This window comes from Rattus norvegicus, chromosome 2 (assembly GCF_036323735.1).
Source record: "Rattus norvegicus strain BN/NHsdMcwi chromosome 2, GRCr8, whole genome shotgun sequence".
NCBI classification, from domain to species: Eukaryota; Metazoa; Chordata; class Mammalia; order Rodentia; family Muridae; genus Rattus; species Rattus norvegicus.
In genome coordinates, this window is record NC_086020.1 from 243,790,033 (window position 1) to 243,802,774 (window position 12,742).

The 12,742-nt window shown below is 40.8% G+C and overlaps 1 protein-coding gene across 2 annotated transcripts in view; it reads right to left on the minus strand.

Moving 5' to 3' along the window:
* Positions 1-263: 263 nt before the first annotated feature.
* Dnajb4 (DnaJ heat shock protein family (Hsp40) member B4) overlaps positions 264-12,742 on the minus strand; it is a 28,747-nt gene continuing 16,268 nt past the window's right edge. Inside the window, exons 3-6 of one of the 2 annotated variants that reach the window (NM_001013076.1) lie at positions 10,373-10,432; positions 9,384-9,625; positions 1,786-2,354; positions 264-564 (exon numbers count right to left, since the gene is read on the minus strand). In NM_001013076.1, coding sequence (NP_001013094.1) covers positions 331-564; positions 1,786-2,354; positions 9,384-9,594 — 1,014 coding nt within the window. In that variant the 5' untranslated portion in view covers positions 9,595-9,625; positions 10,373-10,432 and the 3' untranslated portion in view covers positions 264-330. The remainder of the gene's footprint in view (positions 565-1,785; positions 2,355-9,383; positions 9,626-10,372; positions 10,433-12,742) is intronic. The other variant, XM_006233488.3, reaches the window with a different exon arrangement.

Below are 12,742 nucleotides of genomic sequence, written 5' to 3' on the forward strand. Positions count from 1 at the left end.
AGAGAGAGAGAGAGAGAGAGAGAGAGTGTGTACTTGGATGATCTAGTACTTTACTAGAAGTGTATCTATAGACCACAAAACCAACTTTTACTTATAAATGAAATACTGAAAATTTCTGATTTGGGAGAAATGAAATATAATACAGTGAATGACCTTCATCTCTACTGTAAAAATCCACTTTTGCCTATTTGAACCGTCTCTATTCATGCAATTTAATGAGCCCTCAGAAGAGTCTACACATCTTTATACAGAATTCACATCAGTCAAACTGCCAGTACTTTTATATTTTCAGTGTCTTATCAAAATATGGATAGCAAGGTTCTTCTCATTCTATGAGGCAGGGAGATGTTTCCTAAGGATCTCTTTGGATGCTGCAGAAATGACGTCTGGGAAGGACACATCAAATTCTATCAGTAGGTCGCCACGTTGGTCTGGGTTTTTTGGAAATGGCAGCCCATAGCCAATAATTCTCCTCCTCATCCCAGGCTTCACGATGTCAGTGACTGACATAGGTATGTTTCTTCCATCCATTGTTGGCACATTAATTGAGCAGCCACACAATGCCTAAAGTGGACCAAATAAAATGAAGTTATTAATAAACTTTCAAACTAAAAAATATAAGATTGTGCTAGGTAATAAAGGGTAATAACACGAAGGTAAAATTTTAACTTCAAAAGGATTACGATAGTTATTAAACCTTTTCTATTCTAAAAAATCTGTTCAAGAGGAGCATAATCCGAGATGTTACCAGAGACAGCCAAGAGAGGACAGAGGGAAAAAGGAGAAGTGAAGGGCATCTTCCACACTGGCCTAGGATGGGAATAGTCAGGGTGCAGAAAACTGAACAGGAGGAGCGGGAGGACTTTAGAACTGAACTGAACAAAGCAGGAGCAAAACCTATTCCAGAAGACCTTGGGCTATCTACTGGCTGCCATACAGTCCCAGCTGAACCACACAGGAACCATGAGCCAAGACTTCACGCTCAGAAATGCACAAGGAACTCAGAAATACAGAGATCAGCAGGAAGAGCAGGGCAAAGCAGAGCACGAAGGTGGACAGAGGTCGCTGTCACAGAAATGGCACAGATCATCTGCTTCGCCTGGGACTACAAAGTGCCTACACTAAACAAGGACCGCTCTGTAGCAGCACTGGGACAAAGGGAAAGCCAGGAGCCATCACACAGTGTGGCTGACACAAGAGGAAATAAACAAAGCAATGACAGCAAACTCAGGAATGGCAAATGTGTCTGGGGTAAGAGCCAGACTCTACCTTCACACAGTTTGGACTCTGTGGGAGGAGTATACTGAGACGGTTAAGAATGCACACAGGGGCATGACCCCTTTGAGAAGTGGTGCAGAGAGCTCAGGGACTTTACCAAGGGGTGGTAGTGTGCACCATGTCTAAGTCCATGCTTGCTATGGTTTAATGCCTGTTATATAAATTGGACTCCAAACCACTCACTTCAGAACCAATGTACTAGTGGACTTCAGTGGGGGATTGGCAATGCAGATCTCAGACCACAACCTAAAACTAGAGTTAACCCAACACTGGCCATGAAGTATCTACTCAAGCTTACACTGAAAAACTGGCATTTAAATGGTTAAGATCAGTAACTAAACCTCGAGCCTCTGATGGCATCCTTGAGAGTAATAGCAGCTCTTCCTAGGGAGTCATTATGAGGAAGAAGATGCAGAGCAGGACAGAAGGCAGCTCCTGCCCACAGCCCCCTAAGGTACTCAGCAGTGCTCATCTCTGGCCTTAGAGTCACAGATCTTACCGACTTACCTCCCGTAAACTAATTTTAGCAGTATAAACTATATTCGATCCATCTCTCTTAAATTTGGGATGTTCTTTGTCTTTAATAATAAAAACAATGTCTGCTGGGATGCTATTTGGTGTTTCATCACCTTCCCTTGGGAAAGTAATTTTGGTGCCTTCTTTCCACCCTTTCTTTATTTCAATGGTGAGAATTTTATCCTCAGATCTGTAACTCCTTCCATCAGGGTTTAATCTCTTTCGAGAAATCTTCATCCGTTTGGTGCAGCCACTGTATATTTCTTCAAGCGAGACTTTGAGTTCATGAATAATGGGAGGGTCTTGCTTGAGACGGGAGGGCCCCACGGAATTCCTGTCTCTTGGATATCCATTCATGCTAAAGCCAAAGGCACTGAAGGGGTCGCCATCTATCTCCATCTCTTCAGAGTCTCGGCCTCCACCCATCCGTCTCCCGAAGAAAATTTCAAAGGGGTTGGCACCTCCAAAGAAGGCTGCAAAGGTCGCATGCGGATCTCCGTGGAACGTGTACCTGAAGGTGCCTCCTTGTCCGTCAGTGCCGCCAGCTCCACCCTTCAGGCCTGGTGAAGAGACACGCGTGATTAGGAAAACAGTTACAACTCTAGACTGCTGACCACTCGAGACTGTGTTGCTAACAAACTGACTTATCACTCATGGTCTGACGCCTCACTAGAATTAAACAGAACAGCTTCTGAAGATCCATCCTAAGATAACGTTTTAGCCTTTAAATCATTCCTCCAAATTCTTGTTTTAATAATTTCTTCTTGAATCTTGTTTCACAATAAATATGAAAAATAAAAGGAAATTGAAACTCTCTTACCTCAAAAACCCCTGTCCTAGCACACTTAAGTATTATAAATTTAAGACTTTTAAAGATGTCGGTTGTAAAGGCTTTAGTAATCACCAACAACAGAAATGGAAATCCTAAGAACCACTGTAACAAGTGCAACAACAATTAATACAGCTCACTGTAGTGCCTTTATTGCATTCCTCTGCTGTTATTATAAAGATTTTTAATTTAATTCTGTGGAAGCATGTGTGCACACATGTGGGTGCCTGGGAGGCTCAGTAGCACCACTCCTCTGGAGTTAGTTACAGACGGTGGGAAGCCAAATGATGTGGGAGCTCCGAAGTGAGCTCGAGTGCTCGGAGAGAGCAGCAAGTGCACAGCCATCGCTCCAGCTCCTAGGCCTTTTACTGTTTAATGACTGAAATAGAATCTTCTTATAGCAGCAAGGAAAATATAATAAAAGGGACAGTTTGAAAATGCTTTTTCAAAGACTGACTTATTTATTGTATTTGAGCATTCTGTCATTGACACACCAGAAGGGGACATCGGATCCCATTACAGATGGTTATGAGCCACCATGTGGTTGCTGGGAACTAAACTTGGGACTTCTGAAGAGCAGCCAGTGCTCTTAACCACTGAGCCATCTCTCCAACCCGAAAAATGTTTTTGTAGACACTAGATTATTATCATCTTAGATAGCAAGACTTTTTTTCTTTTTTTTAATTGGATATTTTCTTTAGTTACAATTCAAATGTTATCCCCTTTCCCAATTTCACCTCTGGAGTCCCCCTATCTCATTCCCCCACCCCCTGCCTCTATGAGAATGATCCCCCAGCCACCCACCCACTTCCCCATCTCCCCGCCTGGCATCCCCTACACAGGGGCATTGAGCCTTCACAGGGCCAAGGGCCTCTCCTCTCATTGATGCCCGATAAGGCCATCCTCAATGGCAAGACTTTTTATGTCTTCATTATCACATCTTGGCACAAACACACTTGAAAACAGGACTGGAATAAAAAAAAAATCAGGGTTTTTTTTTTTAAAAAAAACAAACAAACAAACAAAAAAAACCATGTAACGTGGACTAGTTATTTCTGACAACCTGCTTCATACAGCAGTTCTATGGCCTTTTACCCAGAGGTTCAGCAAAGTAACATGCGGCTGACAGATTATATATATTTAAAATAGCATTTTCTATCACATACCAAAAAAAAATTCAACTAAAGCCCATAAAACAATATACTGATGTTTTAAGAGGCCAATTATGGCAAAGATTTCTGTAATTCTATTGAAGCTTCTGGAGGAGCCTAGAAGGATCCTTAACCAAAAAAGTGAGGAGGAAAATTAAGATTTTAGAACTCTGGATAACTCGACTTTAAACGAGATTCTTATATCCCAATGTTCCTATTGCTCATAAATATGAGGTTGAAAATGACAGGTACTCCAGTCTATCGACTGAAGAAAACCTGCTAATTCTTAAAGCTGTCTTGAACTGAAACTAAAATAAGTGTTTTGAGAATCAGCCTAAAGACAAAGCAAACAAAATAACACACACTCGGGCTGCGATCACTGCAATGCCAAGGAGGCAAAATCATCATCTCTTACTGATGTAGTCGGCTTCTACTATTACAGGGTATAATATGTGTGTGTGTGTGTGTGTGTGTGTGTGTGTGTGTGTGTGTGTGTGTGTGTGGTGTGTGTGTGTGTGTGTGTGAGAGAGAGAGAGAGAGAGAGAGAGGAGCATGTGCACGCTATGTCATCCAACAGTCTCAACCAACATCTGAATTCTTACCATTTATCCATGAATAGAAATCTAAAGGACCAAGAGAGACCTAATCAGAGTCCTCCCTCATCAGAGGACTGCGCATGCACACACAGGCATGCACACTCACGTTGCACACGTGGAATGACAGCTCTGAGGATAAACAAGGTTCCTATGCAGCTCATCCAGTCTTCCTTTTATAACTTTGTCAGAATGACTGTAACTCCAAGTGTGAAAACCTAGTGACAGACTTTCTTACATGAGAGATTAAGTACAGACCTCAAAGTCATGACAAGGTAACTACGAGTACTTAAATCATTCCAGGAATTGTATCCCTCTTCCCACAGGTTTCATAAAATATAACAGTTTATCAGTTAATTAACTTGGGTAAGTGAGCTTGTCTATTCTTAGTTCTCTAAATGCTTTGGACACATAACAGAAAAGAAAGAATAACATTTCAGTATTACATCATAGGTTTGGCTTTTCCCTAAAACGTCTTCCCTTGCTCCCAAAAATGGTAATTCAGTCAGTATTATAGTCTGTGAGAAAATTTACACGCAGCCTGAAGTGACTTACTCATCAGAGCTAACAAAAAATGTGGCCTTGAGTTTCCCAGACACAAAATGGTCAACTGTGGAGCCAGACAAAGAAGGAAGCTACTGTAAACCTGAGGACGTCCTACCAAATGCTGCTGTGACAGGACATGAGCTGCTCGGTCTCCTGCACCCCTCACCCTTGAACGCTATCAAGCACGCCATCAGCCAGAGAGTTAGCTTCATCCTGTACACTGCAACTCCCAACAAAAACTGCAACATCCAGTGCATTCTCTCTGCTCTCAGCAGTGTTTTCTAGACACTGCCTAGTCAGGGAGTGGACTCTAGATTCCACATCTGCCTTGTCTTTAAATCAACTAGCCAATTTAATATGCAAAAGCAAATAGATCTTTGGGATACTACCCATAGCAATGACGTCTCTTAGTTAATCTGACAAAAGAAAAGATATGAAAAGGAGAAACTTTGGAGAAGAACTGGAATTGCAAAGGAAAAAGCCAAGGCCTTACCACCAACTCCTACTGAAGGAGGCCTAGGGTTGAACAGGTTTTGATTTGCAGCAAGACTTCAGAGTTATAGAACAAGGACTTTAAACTCACAAGTAACTTCTGTATCTTTAGGACCCAGAAAATAAAAAGGTGCAGCTGACTAAATGTACGAAAGAGAGCAGTGAACTACATGAAGGCTGGTACACTAAATATTTAGGCTGGAGCACATCAAACACTGTCAGCACCCAGGAAAGATTTCTGAGTAAGAAATAATTGAGGGAAATTTTTAATTTTTATATTTGAAAACTGTATTTACTTATGGTCAGTTAGTTGGGTCTGTCGATGGCATGTGTGCCATGATATGCATATGGAGGCCAGAGGACAACCTTCAGGACTAAGGTCCCTCTTTCCAACACCCATTGAGCCATCTCTCTGGCTCAATAGAGAAAAGTAATTTAATTGTTTAATACAAACTTCTGTTCACATCCACTTAAACCAAGCCTAAAAGTTTAGGGCAGAGAATAATTCAAAGTGCAATTACAGATTTTTGTAGTACCATGATTATTTTCAAATCTTTCAGCTATGGGGTAAACTGATTTGTTATTTAATATGTAGATTACATCACAGTTAATTTGTATACAGCTCAGCTGTAATAACTGTACCGCCAGCACCATCCATCTGTGAGATATTTCCGTCACTCTCAGGAGGTCTCTATTTCCTGTTTATTCCTGTATTCCTACCTCCAGCCATAGGCAAGGGAGTTCCACCATCCCTATAAAGTTGTCTTTTCCAGATATTTCACAAATTGAATTATATTACATATTGTCTTTTATATATAGAGTCTTCATTCAGCATATTTTTCCAGATTCACCTAATTGTGACATATTTCATTAAACGAGTCCTTCTATTGTTAAAAAGCACCCCGTTGGAGTATACACTCCTTGTTGACCATATGCTAAACATGTGACTTCTGGGTTGTTTGGACTCAGGGACCTTCGTGGTCCTACTGTGAACAATCCAGTATATGTCTGTGTATGATCAAACGTTTTGTCTTGTTTGTGTTTCCTTTTTATAGATTCCCAGGAATAAAACTACTAGATAATACAGTAACTTTAAAACATAGTTATCTTATTCACTTCTTAAGCATTTTAAATTTCATATATTAAAAGAATTTCACAACGTGAAATCATTTCATATTAATGGTTCTCTTTTTTTTCAGTTCATTTAACAAATATTTATTTGACATGTACAGATAGATACTGTATTTGTTTACATATGTTTCCCTCTTATTCACATGCATATAATACATATAAATTATACTGAATTAATAAATGCTCCTCTGTATATACCTGTATGTATATCTCTCCTTCCTGTTGTCTTTCGTTCAGCTCAGGATCTACATGTGAGGTTAGATATACAGTAGCATTGTCCCATAAAGTTCAATATAAACCTCATGTATAAAGAAAGTTATCTAACTACTTCAATAAGTAAATGCATAAGTTTAAAAAAAAAAGGGAGGGTCACGATTTCTCTGTGTTGCCTTGGCTGTCCTGGAACTCTCTCTGTAGATCAGGCTATCCTCAACCTGAGAGAGATTCACCTTCCTCTGTCTCCCATGTGCTGAGATTAAAGCCACAGGCCACCACTGCCAGGCTAATAAGTAAAAATTGAAAAATATTATCCTTTACTTGGAGAAGCATGATAGAAATATACTAAATTGTTAAATATTTATGAGTTGGACCTGGTGGTACATACCTCTAATCTCAGCCCTTGGGAGTCAGAGAGAGCAAGTTTGAATTAATGGTTCTCTTAATTCCTAAATATGGACAGAATTTTGTTACTATTGGAGAGGCCTAAAGACCCAGGAATTTAAGCACAGACAATGAGAAAGAGAAAGGGAAAAGCTTCCACATATTCTCACACAGAGCACTGACAGGCGAGGGGGGGTGGGGGCGCTGAGGACTGAGAGCAGGGGTTTCCGCGTGCTTAACCAGTGCTGTGACCTGAGTCTCAGGCCTCCTAACCCTAAAGAGCTTAACAGTCACCATGTGCTATTCTACCAAAGAGTAAAAACCAGACAGACAAACAAACAGACAGACAACCAGAAAAGCGCAACAGTCTTCACTCTCCTGCATTTTCAGGTAGCTAATAACTATCAACACTTTAAGGAACCAATCCTGTGTCATGCTTCTTTTATTGCTTAAAGCACTTCTCTGGACTAAGAACACCAAGAATAAAAAAAGACTCAGGATATACTGATAATTGTGATTTAGTTTTTGAAAATTTAAGTCACTGGTAATTTGAGGAGTGGGTGGAATCACTCAAGAAAAGCACCGCCAAGAGAAAAACTTAAAGAGTTAAGCGTGCCATCTGGTATACTTGAAAGCCTGAAGTCAGACACGCTTAATGAGCCTGAGTCCTGTGGCTTAACACAACAGAGGTGCACTTGAACAGTCCGTAAGATGGTGCCAAGTAACCTGCCTTCACACAAGTGGCTTTGTGGGAACTCACACACCACTCCGCCTTCTCAAGAGTGGCCAGAGTACTGGCAAGGTCTCAAGAGCCTGCTCGCCTCTGAGAGGTCACATCATGCATGGCATTCTCAACAGTGTGACCATGGGGAACACAGAACACAGAGACCCATGTCTTGCTTTTTGTAATTACTCACTTTGTAAGAACTTGACACTGTCGATTCACACTACAACCATGGGCAGCAGCATGAACGTTAATGCTTGGGACTGACCCAAAACTAGAGCAGGAGGAAAAGCGCCTACCATTGCACCGTGTAGTCAGGTTAGTTTGTTTAATGCAAAATGAGTAGTCCCAGCGTGGCCCTGTTTGAAGGACTTGTAATTAGGGAAATCTGATGTTTAAATGCTATAAACAAAGAGAAAACAACGTTTCCATAGCCAACACAACTTTAAGACACTAGGGAAGAGTAATGCAAAGGACTTCAGTCCCTGTTTCAACATTTGAAAACCCCAGAACTCGCGAACAGCAGCATGGTTGCTGCTGCGGCTGACTGACAACTTCAAAGTCTTACTTTATGGCCACATTTATGGAGACACTGGACAAACCTGGGTTCAGATTGGGAATGGTAAAAGGAGACTCTCAAAGGCTACTGAGCTCACTGAGTTCTGATCTCAGAAGGCAAGAAAAAAAAACAAAGACTGAGGGGAAAGGGGGGCTTTCTTGCTTCCTCTTCACCCAGATAGTAAAGTTTCCAAAAGAAATAGTTAACTAAAACAAAATCAGTCATTGTTCCTGCTAGGTGGCCATTTTAGGTTAGAGAGAGAGAGGGAGGGAGGGAAGGAGGGAGAGAGAGAGAGAGAGAGAGAGAGAGAGAGAGAGAGAGAGATCGATCTTGTTCTCCTGGCACAATATTAACTGTTTACAATTAAGCTAAAAACTTGTTCTGGTATTTATGACATCAGGGAAATTCTTTCCTCTCTAGGCAGATTGCCAAAAACAACTAGAAGCTAAATGCCTGTGCCTTCCGCTTCTACGACACAGCACTCCGTCTTGTTCGGTTTCAACAGCGTCACTCTAAAGGGGCAAAAAACTTCTTGCTTTTCTAAATAAAATAAAAATGTCCCAGAATTTGAATTGCCAATCTTAAGATTTTAAATGACTTAAGATTCTATTAATACTGGCAGGAAAATCATTAAAAACAAAATAGGTTGCATAAGACTTTAAAACAATTCATTCACAGGCATGGGAATTCAAGGTTTCTTTTAAAATATAAAATGCTAAAACCATAAGTCTAACAGTAGAATATGAATAATACAATAATCTAAGAAAAAACCCACAAAGACAAATAAGACATTTCATTCATAGCTCATTCGAATAATCAAAGATTAGACCTTATTTTAACTGTTATTTTTCTTTGTATTTTAGTATGTCTGACGATCTACTTGAATGGTAACCAGAAGGCTGAGGTAAAGAAGAAAGAAAGGTAAGACTCGGAGAGAGCCAAAGGAACAGAATATGAAGCTTACCTTCTTCGCCAAACTGATCATATATTTCTCTCTTTTTAGGATCACTCAGTACTTCGTAAGCTTCTGCGACCTCTTTAAATTTTTCCTCTGCTTGAGGAGACTTGTTCTTGTCTGGATGAAATTTGAGGGCTTGTTTTCGGTAAGCCTTCTTAATATCTTCATCTGTAGCTCCTTTTTCAATTCCCAAAATGTGATAATAGTCTTTCCCCATTTCGAATGCCTTGAAATGAACTTAGATTTCCCTTTGTAAAAGAAAACAGCGTCCCCGGCTTAGCAACACAATGATTCTGAGGAAATAAAGCAAGCTGGGTATCTTACAAGTTAAGCGAATCAGCACTGGGCTCAGCTGTCCGAGGCAGCAGGCAGCGTCTCTATTTAATTCCTTCCCCAGCAGCTCACTTACAGATAAATATACACCAGCCAGCCTCAGCTAGACCCTCCCACTGCAACGACGTGTCTCTGTACTTTCTAGAACGCACTGCTGCAGGACGTCACTCTCCCAGCGGCCTCTAGCAGTGCTGAGCTCTGTCTCCTCCTCCATGTTTAACTGTCGCCTTCCCTTCCTTCTGGCTGTGCTCTTTTACTTCCTATGGACTCAGCACACCAGCACAGAAGGCATAACTACATATACATTTACTCCATTAAGGGCAGAAAGGGAACAGAAATAATTATAGCCATTAGGCATCCCATGTTAAACAGATTACCCAGAAGAAAAGCCCTGAACTTACTGCAGGCATTCTCAGTTCAAGTTAGCTAGCTGTAAAGTGTGCCTGACTGAATATGATGTATTTACATTTAAAAGTGTTAAATAATTTAGCTCATTTTCAAAATTCCTGGGGTCTATCAATCTGAAAAATGAGGGAGTCACTATATATAACGTCACATGGTAAAAAGGCTGTTATAACATTGAAAAGCAGTATTTTAACATAAACAGGTGACTTAAGAATGTTTTAAGTAGGATTTTTTGATAATATTTAATAATCCATTACCTAAAAGCTCACTGCGTGCGACAATGACATGGAAGAGCCCATCCTGAGGGTGTCTTCACACTGCAGGGAAAGTAGGGGAGACAGGGTCAGCCTTCAGCATGCTCACTTCAGTGTAAACATCACCCTGGACCAACCTAAGGTCTGGGAATACTATTAAAGAGAGAGAGCTGGGTAACAACTACTTTTAAAACACATTTCCCCTAATTATAAGTGTTTACTTACTGATAAAGACTTTCTTTAAACCATGGGGGAATTCTCCCTATCCTCTAGGATTCCCTTATACTATTAGTATCTTCCCTTTTAGTCCCTTAAAAACATTTGTTGCTATTTGTTGTAATTTTTAAATTAACAGTTTAAATCACTTTTGCATTTATATGCTACTTAGTGCTTTCTTTCTTATAAAATGTATCTTGAATAAATGAGAAATATTTTGAATGTAAAGAACTCATCTTTTATCTCTTATGTGGGTTTTCAATCTGTACTGGCTGGTTTTGTGTGTCAACTTGACACAAACTGGAGTTATCAGAGAAAAAGGAGCCTCAGTTGAGGAAATGCTTTCATGAAAACCACCCATTGTCGGTGGTGCTGTCCCTTGGCTGGTGGTCCCGGGTTCTATAAGAAAGCAAGCTGAGCAAGCCAGGGGAAGCAAGCCAGTAAGTAACATCCCTCCATGGCCTTTCCTTTGCATCAGCTCCTGCTTCCTGACTTGTTTGAGTTGCAGTCCTGACTTTCTTTGGTGATGAACAGCAATGTAGAAGTGTAAGCTGAATAAACCCTTTCCTCCCCAACTTGCTTCTTGGTCATGATGCTTGTGCAAGAATAGAAACCCTAAGATGAAATCTTATTTCAAAAATGTTCCCACTTCTAGGTGAGAATTGAAACTGAAGGTCTTGGACACAATTACTAGTCAAGTCCTCCACTACTTAAGTCCAGCCACCATTTTTGATATGATATTGCAAGAATGGATTACTAAGACTATGTCCAAAGAAATGTACTCCGTTCATATTGTATTTAAAAGTCTTCGGTGTCTGGAAACTTGGGGGTTGGGGGAGGGGGCAGTGCTACTAAAAGGTAAAGGCCATAGCCATACAAGCTAAGAATATATACTGAAAGCTTCATGGCCCCAAGGGATGGACCGCCCCTCTGCCTGCCAGCACTTGATGACGAGGCACTTCTGAAGGCTCCTCTCAAACTCCCGCCCATAACTGGTAATCTCTCTCACTTTGCCTTCTACAGTCACACAGCTTTTGAGCTAGCTTCATGTTCTTTAGACTATCAATAAATATCAGTATCAAAACATTTTTTTCAAATTCAATGTTCCAAAGAACATGGGAGAAGTTAACATCCAAAGTCATCATGAGACTGCTAGTTTGAAAGTGCATCCGCCATCACACTCACTCACAAATATCTACCTGCTGATACAGGTGTGTGAGTGTAGACAGGAGAGAGACTATGAAGAGAAGAGAAACTACCATTAGCAAATTCAATTGTATTTGAAATTATATTTTGCTATTAAGTGGCAAAATGCCATGAAGCTATAATTCTCCTCTTTTTATCACAAGTATCTAGCCTGCCGTAGCGTGCAGTTGCTCAGGATCTAGCCTGCTGTACCAGGCAGTCGCTTAGGATCTAGCCTGCTGTACCAGGCAGTCGCTTAGGATCTAGCCTGCCGTACCAGGCAGTCGCTCAGGATCTAGCCTGCCATAGCGTGCAGTCGCTCAGGTTCTAGCCTGCCGTAGCGTGCAGTCAGTCGCTCAGGATCTAGCCTGCCGTAGCGTGCAGTCAGTCGCTCAGGATCTAGCCTGCTGTACCAGGCAGTCGCTCAGGATCTAGCCTGCTGTACCATGCAGTTGCTCAGGACTCAAAAGAGCATGAATTTATTTTTTCATGTATATCAAAAACCTTAAATATGATTATTTTAATCAGTGTTAACAGCAACAAAGTTTTCGTGCATCACAGTATGTTGACCTGAAATGCTACTTTATTTTAATGACACATGGGCCGGAGGTAATTCAAAATTTGAAAGTCACTTACTTTGTTCTTAGCACGTTAATCAAACTTCCTTACTTGGGAATTATGCTTTAATAACTATACAAAAATGATTTGTACAGAAGATAGCACTTAAACTCCACATCTAGAAGTAGAACACATCCATCGTTCAACTGACTCCATCTTTTTCTAATTTGGTTTTCACTTCTACATAACAAAAAAATTTAAGCTGTTGTGATGGTTCACACCAAAATCCCAGCACTCAAGGACCGAGGAAGATGAAGATCAGTGTAAGCCACATAGTGAGCTCAGGGCCAGACTGAGCTAGGTCAGAAAACCCTGTCCTTCATATACTGTGAGGAGCACAGAGACATGGGCTGA